The sequence below is a fragment of the Epinephelus lanceolatus genome, chromosome 6 (genome assembly GCF_041903045.1).
Source record: "Epinephelus lanceolatus isolate andai-2023 chromosome 6, ASM4190304v1, whole genome shotgun sequence".
Classification (NCBI taxonomy): domain Eukaryota; kingdom Metazoa; phylum Chordata; class Actinopteri; order Perciformes; family Serranidae; genus Epinephelus; species Epinephelus lanceolatus.
The window spans coordinates 32750257-32768413 of NC_135739.1; the positions used below are offsets into that span (position 1 = coordinate 32750257).

Below are 18157 nucleotides of genomic sequence, written 5' to 3' on the forward strand. Positions count from 1 at the left end.
CCCAGAGGAATGTTCTGAGTATATGGGTACATTTTCTGTTTCAGAGCTGAGAACACCACAATAGAATAAAACTCATTTGGATATAAAAAAGAAAACAATTGTTCTGTGGGTCCACAAAACCAGGCTCCCATTCATTGTCTCTGGAGCAGCTCCCGACTTCATGCTTTATCCCATTTTCATTTTTATTTATAAAGCCATTACAAACATTACAAACCAGTTTGCCTCGGAGGGCTTACCAACACACGACATCCCTCTGTCCTTGGATAACATCTCTCCTGTGCAGCTACTCACTGCTACACTTGTTTTGGAATGTGCAGAGGATGCCAAGATGGTTTGAAATACATGACCCCCAGTCCACTGTTTTCAACAAACTTTATTGAAACTGTCAACCAGGACAGGTGCAACCCGGCAAGCTGAATATATTTCAAAAGAAAATGTATGAAGAGAGTCTCCAACAGTTAATGTGTCAGTTTGTGTTTTACAGTCCTCAACCACATGGCATAGTAACCAGTTATCTAAAAGAAAAACAAAAAGGTAGATGTGATATCCTGGCTGTCCAAACAGAAACATCAGCTGATCTGATTTCTATTTTGAAACGGGTGAAAAGATCGCACATCACAGATAACTGCTTCCCTTCTTTCTTTTTACACACAACTGACAAGTAGAAACTAACACAGTTACAAACAAAATCAAATGGCTGTTTATTGTTCAACAAAGTAGCACAGACATAAAAAACATTCAGATCTGGCAATGACAGACAGAAGAACAGAGACAGACGGACAGCAGAAACTACAGCCTTGGAATCTCATACAAACTACAACTAATACACACTCAGCACTGTGAGAAGCGCCGAGTCACTGTAACAATCCCATGTGACTACAGGTCAACACACACCTTGTTCCTACTGACCCTAGTATCTTATATTGTAATAAAAGAAAGCCGGGGGTGGGACATCCAGCCTGTGGATGGACTCGTGGGCTGGATGCCTCTGGTCGGTTCATACAGAATGTGGACGGCTGACGACGATGACGAGTCTGGATCTAAAAATCTTCAAAGCACCACTTGATACCCAGAAAGATCACTGTTGCAAGATGGCCGACCTCCTTACAGTATTTACAAAAATATAAAATGTAAATAAAAATACAAACAAATTCTCTTTTTTTTTAAAAGTATTCTTGTTAAGAAGGGAGGACTGAGGTGTTGAAGGTTTGCTGGAAAACTGGCTGTCTCTTGATGGTGGCGTCCTCCAGACACACTCTACTTGTCTGTCTTCTGTTTCTTGGTTTCAACTTCGTCCTGGGAATAAAAGAGAACAAAGTGAGAGGTGCCATCTCAGGTGAATACAGCAATATCTTTAGTGACCACTAGGGGGACAGGGCTGCCGTCATGACTTTAGATTGTGTTTTATTCCTTACTGTGGCAGCAAACAAAGTGGTTACATCAGTATACAAAGTCACAGCTATAAATACCACATGTTAGCCTGTCGCTCTCTGCACCATAGATCTGTGTTTTGGTTCTTTATGTTTCTTGCAGGTCCAAAAGAGGTAAGCAAGCACAGTCTGTGTTGTTTGGTGTCCTCAGCTGCCTGTGACTTTATGTCTATGAGAGCAATCTGTTGTCCTATAAGGCTGTGATTGACAGGGGTACCTCTCCTTCTTTCCTATCTGGAGGTTCTCAAGCGTCTTCATGCTGGCTTTTTCACCAGTTGCAAGATTTCCTAGCCTAGTTTGTTATCATAAAGACAAGCAGCTAGCTTTGAGCCTATGGTTGGTCTTTCACTAGCTGCTGAGATATTGCTGGAGCACTGAAGCACGGAAAGCAGTTGAGCCAGGCTCCAGAGGCCGGGGATCATCAGGGTAGTCGGGCTAACCCTAATCATGATGCATGGGACCAACTGCTCTCACATCATGAACCAGCTAGGGTGCTGCAGGCTGTTGGCTTCAGCCCAGAGACGATGTCCAAGGGTTACGGGTCGCAGCATCTGCACCAGCACCTACCACTCAGCTTTTACCTTCCTATTCACTCAGAAAACAGAGAATTCCTTCTCTTTGCTTCTCCAGATCAGTTATATCAGTTTGTCATCCTTCCATTCAGCCTGCCCCTTATTTAAATGGAGGGGGTATTAGGGCAAAATGTGTAAGTCACCAGTTGCTATCTTGCTGAGTGCATCGAAAACAAGATTGATGAAGGTAATACAATGAGGTTACAGTGTGTTTCCATTAAAGTTGGCTGTGTTTATGTTGACTGAACTAATTTAAAGGTTGCATTCAATTAGAGTATGTTCCTTCTCTACTGCACTCCTGGTGATAGTACTTCAATGTAAAGCTGAATTTGCTGTTGCTGATGTACAGTTGAGCTTTTAGTGATCGTCCTGTACTCAGCCGGCAGCTGTCACTAACTGACTGATGTTCAGTCTCTCCTCTCCTTGATATTGATTTTACATTGAGTCTCCATCAGGTTAGTAAAGACTTTAGTACCTCTGAGCTGTGCAGATGATCCCTGCCATTAGACTAGAGACTTAGAAGGTGAGCTCCCGGGTCTCATGGTCCATACTATGTGTGTTGTTTAAATGGAAACCTGGGATCTGTTTGATGTATCAGGTATTTTCTGTTCATCCAACGCAACAGAAATCTTCAGGGTTAACACTTTACCAATACAGATGACTCCTCAGGGCCCTGAATTAGAGTTGTGTTAACCATATTATCTAAGTTTGGACATTCAAAGGTCACTTTACATAAACCCCAAGCATGATCTCTCCTTTACCCCTGGTGGTAGAGTATCTAGCCATGCTTTGGTCCTAATTACACAAGTTTAGAGACATCTGTCTCTGAGCTGTCTGCCTCCACCAGTACAATGGCTTCATGGAATTTAATTTATGGTGCTCACAGCTGAGGATGACATTTATGTGCAACAGCAACTATTATTTCCAGAAATACTACAACCCCATCTGTGTCCAAAAGCGCTCCCTCGTTAAGTAATTCATTACTCCCTGTTAACACACACTCAGTGGTTAACTCAACGGTGAGCAGCAAATTCAGATTTTAGACACATATTAATCATTTTGCATCATCACCCACAGCTGTAGGGTCATATCACAGTGATTTATGCATCTAAACACAATGTGTGGCGTCGTGGTACAGTTAGCAGAAAGTTCCGTACACACCATAGACCACCATGTTGTATTTTTAGTTCCACTGTTGGCAGTTTTGAGGATGAATGATGGTAAATACAGTGTGCTGTATAGTTAGTGTCAGTGAATGATGAACTGTTTTTATGGGAACTACTTTCTACCAAACAAATACTCCCTACACTATAAAATGTGTTGACCTTGTGTTCTGTAGATTATCAGAAATAACAAGGACACTATTCCAGGAAACTGTTGAATTATTATGGCACTCTTCCTCACCTCTTCATCATCATCATCATCAGCTGCTCTCTTTCCCCTTGGCCCATCGAGGTCATCCTCTTCATCGTCCTCTTCGTCACCTGAACACACACAGATCATCGCAGGCTGTTAGACTGACACAGTGACCATCATGTTACAGAGTTGTTATAAGATGACGCTGACCTAACAGTAACCTTACAGTAAATATTACGGCGGACTCCCCTTATCCATCACTTCTTTTCCTCTTAGTCTGAGACACTTGAACATTTAATGTCGCTGCATTGCACACAAGGATAGACAGCTTTCAGTTGCATCTGTCAGGTGTGGACACTGTAATGCTGCTTGGAACAGAGAAGCAAATGTGTTTTAATCTGCCACTGAAAATAGCTTTGACAAATGCACTATGTTGAGTAACATTAGTTAAAATGGGAAATACGGAGCCTTTTTTTAAGGTAAGAAATTAAAATATATATCTGTGAGCTGTTTTTTAAAGGTTTTTATCTTCCAAAATGCTCAGAATATTTTTTCTAATTTAATGACATTGCAATCAGCTTGCTTGACTATGGGTTTAACTCCTGGAAACTGGTGTCTGTTTGGTTTTGTGTGCATTCTGCAGTTACACAGTCTGGCCACCAGGTGGTACACTAACCCTTCTATTGACTCAATATGGACTACAGTGAATTAGGCGGCTTAGCTGTCTGTTTCTGTAACTGCACAGTGTTAACATGTTTACACCACACGGCACAAAAAGGCTGCATTCTCTGTGCACAAAGATATTAAGTTTATGAATACTTATATTCTGATCGAGAGTTCATCCCCACAGCTCTGCTGCCTGGAGAACAGCTCTGTAAACTCCAAAGATTTTCTGTAAAGGTGGGATCCTTATGATAAAATCACCAATTCTTGCCTGTTTTGCATGTGCAAACTATAGATTAAAGTAGTTAAATCAAAGTTAGGGTTAAGTTAGGGTGACGTTTCCTAAAGAAACGTTCCCTTTGAACCAAAGGTATATTTGCATGCCAGATCATTTTCGCCATCCCTTACAACAGTTAGCTGCTTTGTGATTATAATCCTGTACTGTTAAACATGGTCAAGCTAATTGTTACTCAGAGTGAAAGCTGGACTAGGCTTCTTTATAATACTCCACCTTACACTAGACTCTGTTAACCAAAATGAAATGTGATATAAGTTTTGTCCAAGCTGCTGCAGTGTCACAGTATCTTTGGATTAATATCATCAACATGCATTTGCTTAGTTAAGTCATGTTCTCAAACTCCGGGTATCATGACCTCTACTGTCTTTGTGTTGTTCAGCATGGTACAAAGACACTTACCCTCTCCATCCTCCTCCTCCTCCTCTTCTCCCACGTCCTCCTCGTCCTCCTCTACCTCATTCTCCTGCTCGCCGTTCTCCTCGTCCTGCCAGGGTGAGACACATTTGCACTGGTCACCAGAAGGAAAAGGATCATTCATGTTCCACAAGCTGAGAGAGGAAACAGAGAGGCTTTCCTTACAGTTTTGCCGTTGGCAGCAGCATCCTCTCCATTCTTAGTCTCCTCCGCCTGTCTCTTCTCCTTCAGCTCCTGGAGGCAAACACACACACGTGCACTCTGTTATGAACATAGCATAAATAACACGAGGACAAAAGAAGTTACCTCATGACCTAAGATGACCAGGCGAGGCGGTCTTTTTGTTTTCAGATGAACTTTACTACTGAATGTGAAAGGTCAATATTAAGGTATTTGCCTCAAAATACTGAGCAAATGTTCACACTCTTGTTTGTTTTGTGTATTCTCTCTTGTCTCATGTTCTTGGCACTGTGGCTGCATTCTATTCATTTCCCGTGCACAGCAGGGAGTAATGCATTTTTATTAAGCAGACTCACTTTCCATATGCCGTGCCAAATGTATTTACCAGTCACGACAATGTTGCCATAGCCGGTATCATTTTCACTCTGTGTGTCATCGTGACTCACTGTGGTCGTGGTGACACCTCTTGTAGCGGAAACTACCACAGAAGCAGTTTCAAGTACTTTTTTAGGTGTTTACATGCGATCTGTCTGTGGACAGATTTTTGTTAATGTGATAATGCTGCAGCCGTGCAAGATGCAGTCACGAAACTTTACAGATGCGTGAGATCACAATGAAAGCTGAGTTCGAAGATGGGTGTGGTTTGAGCAAGGGGGGCTGGAAGTAGCAGGGTACGAAGTAGGGAAAGGGCCATGGACACCCACACTTCATGCCACTGGCTGACATTTGCTTTAGGTTGCAGCTGTATCAAGGCTGGAGTGCTCCCATTGCAAGATTGTCCAGTATTTTAGATGTTTTTTTATGATATTGAAATGCAGATGAATAATGAGTTACTTACAAGTGATTATGTGTTGCTCTTATTTAAATATACATAGATTTTTATTAGCCAGTTTGAATAGAAAATCATAATATCTAACTCTCTGCACTATCTGAAAAACTATGTAATGACTACAGGGAGCAGTTGCCACAGAGTGACAACATAGCCACAAAGTATTACATCAATATGCCGTCATGTATCCCTTGCTATAAACCAAACAAACAATGTTTGAAAATGCAGCATGCTCCACTTCCAGTTGGAAAACAGATGTGGTTGTGTATTAGCTCCACTCCTCGAGCTTGATCAAACTGGGCTCTCTGATTGGCCGCAAACTTGAGTGTGTCCTGCCGAAGGAGGAGGAAAACTTTCCCCTCCATCCTCCACACTCCTCACCTTCATGGAGCTGAGCTGCAAGTTGCCTGTTACAGACAGGTGGTGCTTTAAACCCACATCTCCTATTGGTTAAATCCCTCCTAAGTCCCTCCCACCTCCTACTTGCTGGCTGAAACCTGACACCGTCTGTCACTGCTGCAGTTTATTCAGAGCGGAGGCTGGTGGTGGGGAAACCACAGGCACACCAGTGCAAAGACTACAACTCCCAGCAGCGCAGCGGCGGCTTATTCTCTGTCAGATAATCAGAGCAGGCGCCAAGGCAAGCAAATGATTTTGTACTGACGAAGCTCCTCAAACAACCCTGGCTGGACTGGAGTTTAATTCAATATGCTGCCTGAGCAACACGACGTATCTCCATACACTGAAGCCCTAATGCACATTAGTATGACCACATTATACTAATATATGAAGACACGCTTTCAGAGCATCCTTAATGCTGACACCAATGTCTTCTGTGTTCGCTGCAGACACTTTTCTACCTGCACCAGAAGAATGCACACACATATACACGGACCTGCCATCTCGCGATAATTCAATAACAGGTCTCGATAGCTTAATTTAACTATGTGTCTTTATTTTCTACCACATTGGTGAAAACTACCGTGGAGCATACAGTGGTTTGTTACGCTCGAGGCTATCCGTCTGACATCCTGGTGGACGCTGCTCTTTTTTTTTTTTGCGAAGCAGTCTGTTTGTCTCGCGCCCTCCTGCGGCTGCAGTCAAACCGAGCGCTACTGCACGCGCGGCTCAGTGGAATCGGGCACGACCCTGTCCCTCGCGCACAAGCTGCTTGAAGTAAACCGACCGGATGAGAGCGCGGCGGCGGCGGGCTGTACGGTATATATAGATATTGATATAATAGGCTATACTTCCACTCACTTCATTTATCCACTGTGACCCGCAGCCTCGTGCTTAAATGAGACTGACTTTGTTTTACATGACGGCGGCTCACAAACAAAACCGGAGGGGGCTCGCGGGAATCAACAATAACCCGCCTCGGCATCCCTAGAAGCACCAGGTAGCCACTGCAGAGTCCTTGTCCATCTTTTAAAAGACAACAATAAAAGACGCAGGGAGGGAGGGAGAGTCTCGTGCGCGTAGTATCTCCGCGATGTAACACTTATAAACATGGAGCCGTGCGCGCGCGCAACGATTAGCAGAGCTCGAGGTGAATAAACTAAGATTATTGTGCAGTCACGTCAGAGAGAGGAGTTAGAGCCTAAGCTGGATAGTGGAGTTATTTATCCATGTGTAGTAGGATATGTATGGGTCGTCTCATTATACAGCTCTGTCCGCGTCAGAAAACTCCTTTGGAATATTAATTTAATATGCAATGAATGAATATGCATGTCCGCAAGAACAGGGTTTAAACTGTGAGACAAAACCAATAATGAAATATCGGCTGTGGTTTATTATTTAGCCTAGTATTGATCCGATTTTTAATATGAAAAAACAAAACACTTTTTAAAACAAAACCGAGCTGTTTCTTTGTAATTAGCCTGCACATGGTTTGCTTTTATTCCCACAGCATCCAAACACTGACCGGTGGGCGGTAACGTCCGCTACTTAACAAATTATCAAAGTCTTTATTTCATTGAAATCAATGAAAGTAACTTCAGTGAGTTTGGCGACAGATTGCCACCGACTCCTCTCTGTAAAGCAACCTGGATGGAGCAACAATGTTAGTGAGATGACGGACAGGCATGCTATAATGTGAGATTCATGTGTGACTCCGTGTAGATTAAACCGAGAGGCGGTGTAGGTTTAAACCCACAGAGGAAGCTTCTGTGCTTCATGCATTGTACCGTAACCAGCCCGTCCTCACTCCTCATCATTCACACAGCTGCTTCACCTACACACTTCAATGGACTACAATGCACTTTAATGTCACACAATGATGCATTTACACTCCAGTGATGCTGGATAGTGTCTAACAAACTGAGAGTCTTCTGTCTTACACCGACACTGTGCCTAAAATAGGCAAATGAGTAATACAGTTATAAGCGGAGTTAGAAAAAGCATTGTGTCCCTGTCTCCTCTCCTCTTGTCCTTACCTTGGCGCTCAGTTCCCCGCTGCTCTCCACCTTACTGTCCGCCATGTTAGATAGAGAAAAATAAATTAGTATCCAGTCAGAATATTGCAAAATTTTAAAAAAGACGTAGGGGCTTTTATTCCAGACAATGTGGAGCAAATCGTTTTGTCCTGCCAGCGGCGTGTCCACAAGCCGAGCTCGCGCCTTTATACACCAGGAGGCGGGGAAAGGTGTCTGGAAGGACGCGCTGATTGGTCCATTAGCTCTGGAAATATTTAGCCTGCAATTGGCCAGAGGGAAACAATAGACAACCCACCCTTGTGTGTGTGTGTGTGTGTGTGTGTGTGTGTGTGTGTGTGTGTGTGTGTGTGACCTCGATATAGAGCAAATTTTGGCCACTCAAGTTTTCAATGTTTAATCTGTCACTCTTTGTGATAAACATACACAGGCACATGCACACACTGCACTGTAAACTCACATTCCGTGTTGCTAACACACACACACACACACACACACACACACACACATCTACTGTATTAAATTAAGGCGTGCAGCCCAGCACACTGTCACCTCATTTATGTTCTCAATTTAGCTTTCTATTGGCTGAACAGGCCCATGGTAGCCAATAGTCAGCAGTGTAGTGGAGGGTATATGTAGTTATACGGATTATACCCACCTCTTCTTCTGATTGTTTACAGTATACCAAATTATCAGTCAAAAATTAATGGAATATATAAATGAGTATACCCACTACCTCCTTGGTACCCTACCCATCTACCTAGTAGACCTACTACACCCATCTCGTCAACTACCACGACACCACTGCCTATATAGCCTATGTAGTATCACTGCTGTTGCAACTCCTACCACACAGTGATGGAGGAAGTAGTAATGCCATTATAAAATACCCCGTCATAGGTAGTAGTTCTGCATTCACAAATGTTGGTACCTCTAAAAAAAGTACTTAGCAACAAGTTGAAGTTAAGTAAAAGCAGTCGTTACGCACAGTGATTCCTCTCAGACTGAGGAAGCAATAGGCTGCATTTTAACCATGTAGCTGGTCATATTCAAGCAGCTGACCTTATCATACTCTTTAGGCTAAATGTGGAGTCATTGAGTTACCGAAATTAGTTGAGTGGATTTACTCAAACAAAGTACAAGTACTTGAAAAATGACTGTAAACAAGTATTGTAAGTATTGAACTTGACTGAAAAGTATTTTAAGTACAAACCAGTAAGTAGAACCCATAGTAGCCTACCCATTGGTACTGAAATAATTTTAGCTATCATGGTGCTGACATGGTGCAACTATTCCACTACTGCAGTTACTGCTTGTATTGTACTGCACTACACTGCTGCAGCCACACAAGTTGCTTCTTGTGTTACTACTTCTATGACTGCTGCTATTACTTTTATTACAGTAATAATATTGGTTGCCACTATTAGCCACTACTCCTGTTCTACAATCAATGTTTAGAACATGCATTTGCTCCACAGTAAAAACATTAAAGGTCTTTATTTTTACATAATTAAATACGTTGTCCTTATAAACTGATACAGAAAAGGCAAAAATTGTTGTATAAAAAATTCACTAGAATGCAGTTACTTAAGTGTTTTTCTGGCAAAGGACCCCAAACCCCCCTATTTCATATGTATGTCCCCCAGTGTTGAAATAAAATCTACGCCCTTGGAGCACAGGTTAGGCTACAGTCTAATATATCTGGTTAAGTAAATATGTGTCTGCCTTTCTGTTCTTTTTCTTATCGGTCTCATTGTTATTGACTGTTGTTTGTGTTAGTCTGTGTCCACTGGTGTTCTTTTATTACAGCACTTATAGAAAGAGACAGAGTGAAATGGAGGGAGGGAGAAGAAGGGCAGAGAGCACAGGAGATGGATGGAGAGGGAGGGAGGGAGAAGGAAGCAGGGAGGGAGATAGGGGCCGGGTGACGGGCAAAGAGAGGATGGAGAGGGGGGGAAGAAGGGGAGATGGAGTGGCTGAGAAATGAAAGACACAGATGGGAGGGGTCGTGGAGGAGGTGTGTGGACAGATATTTAAATCATATTCATGCTGTTCTTTGTAAAACACATGATGTTCATTCGGCAGTGTTTGATTTATTGGTTTGTTCTTATTAACAACATTCTCAGTATGTATGGTATCCACACTCTTCAATACAAAACTATCTCATAGCCTAAATAATGTCACTAAGACACTGATAACACACAACACACAAATGCATCAACATAATCATCAACATAAAGGCTATGTTTGAAAATGGAACAAAAATTATTCGTATGAATCGATATTTCTACTGTAAAAGTGATTGAGGCTGTTCTTCAGGAAGTCTCTGTGGTCCCGGTGACAGCTGAAGGAGTGCAGACAGCTCTGTGGTCCTTCGTACCTCACCATAATGGCGGCCTGCAGAGGACGTATGGCGTCGCGATTGTTGAACATCTCAACTGATTGGCTGGTGAACTGGAGTGAACATAAAGCTGACGCTTTGCGCCCGGTGAGTGGCTGTCACAGCTGTCAATCATCCGCAGCAGGCTTATGAAAGTGGGTGGGGTGTTTGGTTTTAGGGAAAGGCAGGAGCGACTCGGAGCGGACTGGATGGTTCATGGGGTGGCTGAAACCTGTTACAGTCTATGGCTGAAACAAGAAGTGCCTGGGGAATAAAATAAAAACGAATAAAATAAAATAATAAAAAACCTAATAAAAAAATATATTTTTTTAAAAGTAAAAAATAAAGTTAAGTGTAGCATCATTTGTGTTGGCCAATTAAGTACTTGAAAGCACCATTTCCTGAGAGATTACATTGTAATATGAATTTAACTTCTCGCCTGGCAATTATTGCAACTGGAATAAATTGAATGTAGCATCTGGTACCTGAAACAAAACACCCATTTTTTATCTTAATGAATATAGTATAACTGGATGAGTATGGTTATGGCAAACCTAATTTTTTTCTTTAAATTACTTGCTTTTTTGTTGCTTCCAACGGCATCTCAAAATTGTAAGGAAGGGTGGGGGTGATGCTATCTGTTTTCTCCATTTATTCAGTCCCTTGCCAAGGGTCCTTGCTGTTTCACTGATGTAGTGTAGGAATGCGTGTCCATGTTCCCTCAACCCACTCTTCCCCGGCCTCATGTTCCCTCAGCCCTATGTTCACTCACCCTATGTACCCTTAACCCAATGTTCCCTCATCCTATTTTCCCTCAACCCAGTGTCCCACACACTATGTTCACTCACCGTATGTTCCCCCAGCCCTAAGTTCCCTCACCCTATGTTCCTTCAACATAGCTCAGCCCCAAGTTTCCTTAACCCAAATGTTCCTTCACCCTGTGTTCCCTCATTCCTATGTTCCCTCAGCCCAATGTTCCCTCAACCAAATGTACAATCACCCTTTGTTTCCTCAGCCCTATGTGCTTACCCCCTTTGTTCTCCTAGATCTATGTTCCCTCTGCCTTGAGTTCTTTCCCCAGCCCAATATTCCCTCAGCCCATGTTCCCTAAACCCACTGTTCCCTTAGCCCTATGTTTCCTCTCCATATGTTCTGCAACACTTTGTTCCCTAACCCTATATTTTTTCAGCCCCATGTTCCTTCAACCCAATGAACCCTCACCCTATTTCTTCAGCCCCAAGTTTCCCCGACTCAGGGTTCCCTCAGCCCCATGTTCCATCATTCCTATGTTCCCTCAGCCCCATGTTCCCTCAACCAAATGTTACCTCAGCCCTATGTGCCTACCCCCCTTTTGTTCTCCTAGATCTATGTTATCTCAGCCCTAAGTTCTTCCCCCATGTTCCCTCAACCCAATATTTCCTCAGCCCCATGTTCCCTTAATCCAGTGTTCCTCCAGCCCTATGTTTTCTCGTCATATGTTCTCACCGCACTGTGTTCCCTCACCCTATATCTTCTCAGCCCCATGTTCTCTCAACCCTATGTACCCTTACCCTACATTACCTCACCCTTTGTTCTCCTAGCCCTGTTCCCTCAACGTAATGTTCCCCACCCTGTGTTCCCTCAGCCTTACATACCTTCACCCCATGTTCCCTTAACCCAGTGTTCCCTCTGCCCTATGTTTCCTTGCCATATGTTCTCACAGCATTTTGTTCTCTCACCCTATATTTCCTCAGCCCTGTTCAGTCAATGTAATGTCCCCCACCCTATGTTTCCATACTGCACCTCCTTCACTCTCTCTCATTGTGTAGGAGACCCCTAATCTTTTATGTGGAAGAGGTGAGAGCTCAAATTGAGTTAAAACTGAAATACTCTGTCATGCATGCTGTTCAAACTCAGACTGCTCATTTTAAATGACTGATCAGATCTCATTGATCACATCCACACCTCATCAGGTTTATCACACTTTTCTTCAGGTCTGACTGTTATATTTTATTAAACAATACTAAAAAACAATGGTGCATCTTGGAGATTTGTGAAGAAGCAGAGACATGAGAACAAAGCTGATTGAGTTTTCATGTGAATCAACCACTGCCTGCTCAGACTACTTATGTGCATATGTGTGATAAATATTAGCAATTGCCAAAGTGTCCAATTAGCACACAGTTGACTACAGGGTCACCTCAACTGCACTATGATAGCTGGACAGCAGGGGGCAGCAGTGGACTGACACTTCGAACACACTGTTCTGTACTGATCACCAGCTGTGATGACAAAGTAACCAGTATCTAAGTGACACATGACCAAAACATTTTCCAGTGAAACCATTACTGGAAACTTCTGCTTTTGGTTTAAAACTACACCTGCACTTCAATATTTTCTTCATGCTGCAAACTTAGAGATATGAGGAGAGGCTGTTGAAATCTTTTCCAGCTTTGTGCCACAGCTAATCCACACCAACACTCTCTCCACAAATAAATAGGCCTACTGTGGTACACAGAGTAGTACAGGAGACCATCAAAGGAAACATGAGTTATATTTTTTTTAATATATTAAAGGAATAGTTCAGATCTTTTGAAGTGGGGTTGTATGAGGTACTTATCTATGGTCAGTGTATTACCTACAGTAGATGTCAGTCGGCACACCCCCAGTTTGAAGAAGCAGACAGTAGTACCGACATGGAAACTAATAAATGTACTGCTGTGGATGGGGGCAGCAGCAATATGTATTTCAACCACCTAAAAAGTCTCACATAAATATTAAAAATCAACATTAGTTCAAGTGTATGCTATATTAATAATATTTTCACTGCTTTACCTTGCCATCAGACAGCCATTTCCGACAAAGAACTGAAGCTGTTCTATCGCTCTCTTCAAGCCAGACGTCATTGAGAAAAACAGCAATTTAATCTCCGTAAACACAGGAGCTGCTGGTCTACGGCTGCTTTGATCAGTTTGTTATTTGGTGACTTTAGTGTTTTAAAGGGTTAGTTCGGATTCACAAAAGTCACACAAAAACACAAACAAGATAACTGATCAAGGCGGTGCTAGACCAGCAATCCCCGTGTTTCCCGAGCTAAAATTATTGTTTTTCTTAATGGAGTCTGGTGACTTTGATGAGAGCATATGGGGAACTGAAGCCATGACTTCCCTGTTAGAAAGGGCCTTCTGAGGCAAGGTAAAGTTTTCAAAATATTCAAATTATAGCTTCCCCTCCAACACATATAGATGTTTTTTTAGGTGGGCCTTTGTTTTTTAGTTTGCTACACTATGTTTTGCTGCTGACTCCGTCCACAGCAATACATCTCATAGCTTCGGTGGCGGTACCCCTGTCTACTTCTCCAGACTGTGGGCATGCCAGCTGACAGCTATATGTCATACACTGATCAGAATAAGTAGCCTACATCATAGAATCCCAATTAAAAAAATCAGAACTATCCCTTTAAAGTTGCTTTCCCACTTTCTTAGCCTCATATTTGTGATGATACTAAAGTGATATGTATTTGAAAGACAACTGATAGAAGACTTCTTTTAGAACTTCACTCTTTTATATTTCTGACTTTCCAGCTGATCTCACAATAGCAACAGAGAGCAAAAGCTATATAAAAAAGAAATTTTCCCCACTGATCTGTGATAAACACCACAAACTTGATCTGTTTTTGTTTGACTTCCTGTTTTTCTGTTTGTATTAAAGGAAAATGAAATTACACAAAACTTTGACTGAAAACTAGAGCGGGTCTTTCCTCCTCCTCCTGTCTGATCTCTTTCCACTCCCTCCCTCCTTCCCTTCTTTGCTCCCCTCTTCCTCCATCACAGGGCAGACTGCAGGCGGCTGTTTGAAATGGCGGAGGACAGAGGAGGAGAAGTGGAGAGCAGCAGAGTGGCTGCTGGGAAAACACAGAGCGGAGCTGCAGTGCAAAGTGGAACTGGACTGACGTCCTCTCATGCAGTGAGCAGTGTGTTACAACAAACTCTGATCTGTGTGTCCTTTCCCCATTACTGTCATCTTGTCATACAAATAGTTCAAAGCTACTCAAATTGACAGTTTTTAATGTTTGTATGACACATTTTGTAGTTCATTTAAAAAAATATGAAATGAAATATACGTCCTGAATTTGTCAAATGGTGTGATTCTGTCTTTATGCAGCTTAAAAATACGTACTTAAATTACAAATGGCATGGCCACATTAAATTATTAATGAAGCTGCTGTGATCACAGTGGCCACTAGACGCAACTGTACTGTGTCAGCATGTCAAATCAAAGAGTCAATTACTGTCTCCTCTCATACTCCTCGCTGTGCATCGCAGGCTTACTGTCTGAACTCTCATGTTTGAGACCTCATCTGTGAGGATCAAAAATGATTGCACAGGTTTGATGCAGGAAACATTATTTACTTACACTTTTGTCCCACGTTTATAACAGGCTGCAGTCTGTCTATCATCAGTGATGAACCTGGTTATTACCTGATTCACTTTTTGTAGCTTTTTTTTTTTTTTTTTAAAAGTCCTAATTGTTTGCCTTAATTTTCAATACAAAAAAATTATTTTCGAACTCTTTCTTTGACTCTTTGTGCTCCTTCAAGATGAGTGCGTGATACAAAACAACAGAAAATAGAAATAAGACTTGTTCTTTGGTTTTCTTGTTTGTTAGATTACCCATTATATGCTGAAAACAAGAAAACATACAGCCCTGTCACGAGAATAAAATGTTGGCATTGTGCATTTCTGCAAACCGTAAGTTCATGATGCATTTCAGATTATATGTATATGAGCTGAGTTCTGAGGAGGAGGGGATGGTGGGTGGTGTGAGCTGCACGGCTGCAGGCAGCAGCAGACCACTGTTCAGACCAACAAAAGCAGATTTTTAATGACAGGTTGGGACATTTCCAGCTGTGTTTGCTGACCAGACCGAGTATTTTAAGTCATGATGTCAAGAAACATGATGTCTTTTTTAGCTTTCATAAAAACATATCCACTAAGCATACAATATGCAGCAGATAATATATTTGTGGTTTGTAAAAAAGTAAGTAATGCCAACATTTATTCTGGTGATTGGGTTGAAACATGCAGTCATTTTCTTTTTCAAAGCCTACAAAACCTGGAAACCTGTCCAGTTTGTCTTTTCTCTTTTTTTTTTTAATGAATAAAATAATTGAACAATTGGACGATAAACGACCCTGCAAGATTTGGTGTCATGGTGCATGTACTGTACAGAGACCAAACCAAAACCTGTACTCACCGACTGCATCTGGCAACTATAATGATGATGATGATAATGGAAAAGCATTCGTGATGATGCTGACAAACTTAGCAGGCTAACAGAGTGTGGACACAGAAGATTCCTAATGCAGTGAATTCATTTCCCATCAACACAAAACACTGAGTGAAGGATGATTCACCAGTTTGTAATGAGCGTGCTGCTCTTCATTGAAAGCAGCACATGTGTAACTTAAAGCACAACTATACACAAGTATTTATGGCATCAGATGTTGCTCGTGGTTTGTGTTACATGCTCTATATCTTACAACACAGTCTAGAACCTAGAACTTCCTCAAACAGTCAGACACACCAACACCTGGCAGTAAGCAGAGGAAATGCCTGGACAAATCCAGTTTTCTGTCAGAAATACCAGGAGTGAAGTCTTAAGAATTCAAAGTTTGACTTAGTTTATCTAAACACATACAATATGATTTTATACTAATACAGTCATGTGTCTTATTCAAGGTAAAGAAGCAGATATGTATCACACTGTAGCAGCAGTCATTTAGCTTTGTGTGATCATCTTCCTGCTTCTTCTTTCACTATCAGAACTGTATGAATGTGAGTAGGAAGTGTTTGAAGCTCAGTGAGTGACTCAGACATAGATGTGCAGTGAGACAATGATGTTGTTGCATGTTTCAGCATGTCTGCTGAATTCCTGTGAAGCCCACCCGCTGCAGCCTGTACATAACTCTGTGAATGTGCTGCTGTGGATGCCCTCTTATTCACTGATGCAACTATCGCCCATTTTAAGTCAGTTTTAGTTACAGATCATTTGTAGTTGAAGGACTGGATTCATGTTGCACTCCTCTAGTTGTGTATTTAAAAATCCATTGTCTGCTTACAGTGGACCTGGACTTTAAAAAGTAATGTGTGATTTAAATCCTCAGCTTGCTACCTGCAAAAAAACAAGATTAAAAGCCATCAACAAGTAAGTACTGGACAGGTGAAAAGCATGAAAGTTTCTAAAAGCCTTCTCAGGAGTGGGGCTGAAATATACAGTCTGTCCTCAGGGGGGCACTAGAGCACTTGTTCTTAACCTGTGAATCCAGGGCTCTCTTACATTGTCTTGTGTCTCCATGAAACACCACGTTTACATAAAATGGAGAAGATTCTTTATGTTTGTGGACATGGACTCTTCATAGCTCTGGTGTTGTGGCACTGCGTTTCCTGTACTTCCTGCTGGCTCAAATCTCAGTTGATGCAATCAGTAGGTTTGGGGTTTCATCAGCTGACAGAACTATCCTACTCCACTACTTTCTACTCAACCTTTGCTTCCTGAACAAACAGCTGACTGATTAATATAAAAATATTGATCCACACACCATATGAGGACTCCCTGAATGGGCGTGAATCATGGATTTTATGGTCACCAGATCTTAATCCAGGTGAGCACCTTTCGGGGATTCTTTGAGACAGCACCCTCTGTCAAACATACATTCGAGGTCAAAGAGGAGGCCCCATGTGTGAGGAGCTTTAGTAGTTGTTGCTCTGGGGCCATTGAAGGGGAATCCGTGAGAGTCTGGCAGACTTTGCCACTGAGGATTCCAGCTGAGGCCCAAAAAAAGGCTACCCCTAAGAAAAGTCCCAGTCCCACCAAACACTCCAAGGGCACCAATGGAGAGTCAACCTGAGTAAAACAGACTCCAGTAAAAGATGCCAGACTCTGTTGTATTACAGTCATGGAGGCTCAAAGAAAGCCAGATGTCAACAAGAAGGTGGAGAGCTTTGGCACTGGATGCTCCAGGGCCACTGAGGAGGAAACTGAGAGCAAGAGAAGCCCCCAGCCCTGCCAAATGCTCCAAGGGCACCACTGGAGTAAAAGACTCAGCAGAGGATGCCAGATTCTGGTGTACTACAGTCGTGGGGGTTCAAAGATAGCCAGGGGCAAAACAAAACCTTCATCTAGAAGTAGATGGGAGGTTGTTAATCAAGCTGGTATCAGAAAGTGCATATTGTATCCCTTCCCTTTATTGATTCAAACAAGTTTTAGTCTTTATGCAAAAGGCCAGACAGACTCACAGGCAAAGAGAGTTTGGTGAAGAGCAGGAAGAAGACAGAGGAGAGGCAAAGGCAAGCCTGTACAGGGTGCAAGATACACAGTGCAAATTGTCTAATGGCAACACACAGACCTGGGTTCACTTTGTGTTTTGTTTGTTTTTCCCATTATTTGCCTTTATGACAGGGATTACAGCCTGAATTTAGATTTCACCGTTTGTATTAAAGACACTGACACAGAAAAATGCTCTGTTCCCAATGTGAAAAAGACTCGGAGAGGAAGGAGGCAAAGGGCAAAGCGTGGAGACGCTGACAGACGCAGGTACGTTATTTTATAGCAACACACAAAC

General features: G+C 42.3%; 1 protein-coding gene and 1 long non-coding RNA gene across 2 annotated transcripts; one reads left to right on the plus strand and one right to left on the minus strand.

Moving 5' to 3' along the window:
• Positions 1-355: 355 nt before the first annotated feature.
• ptmaa (prothymosin alpha a) lies at positions 356-8356 on the minus strand. Its single transcript, XM_033620724.2, has 5 exons — positions 8178-8356; positions 4899-4967; positions 4719-4803; positions 3407-3486; positions 356-1296 (listed from the first exon to the last, which is right to left on the minus strand). Exons 1-5 carry the CDS (start codon positions 8220-8222, stop codon positions 1258-1260), a joined length of 318 nt encoding a protein of 105 aa, XP_033476615.1. The 5' UTR covers positions 8223-8356; the 3' UTR covers positions 356-1257.
• Positions 8357-9971: 1615 nt separating this feature from the next.
• LOC144463748 (uncharacterized) lies at positions 9972-15035 on the plus strand. The gene is made up of 3 exons (XR_013491762.1): positions 9972-10191; positions 10494-10662; positions 14367-15035. It is a non-coding gene; the product is annotated as an uncharacterized LOC144463748 (long non-coding RNA).
• The last annotated feature ends 3122 nt before the right edge of the window (positions 15036-18157 follow it).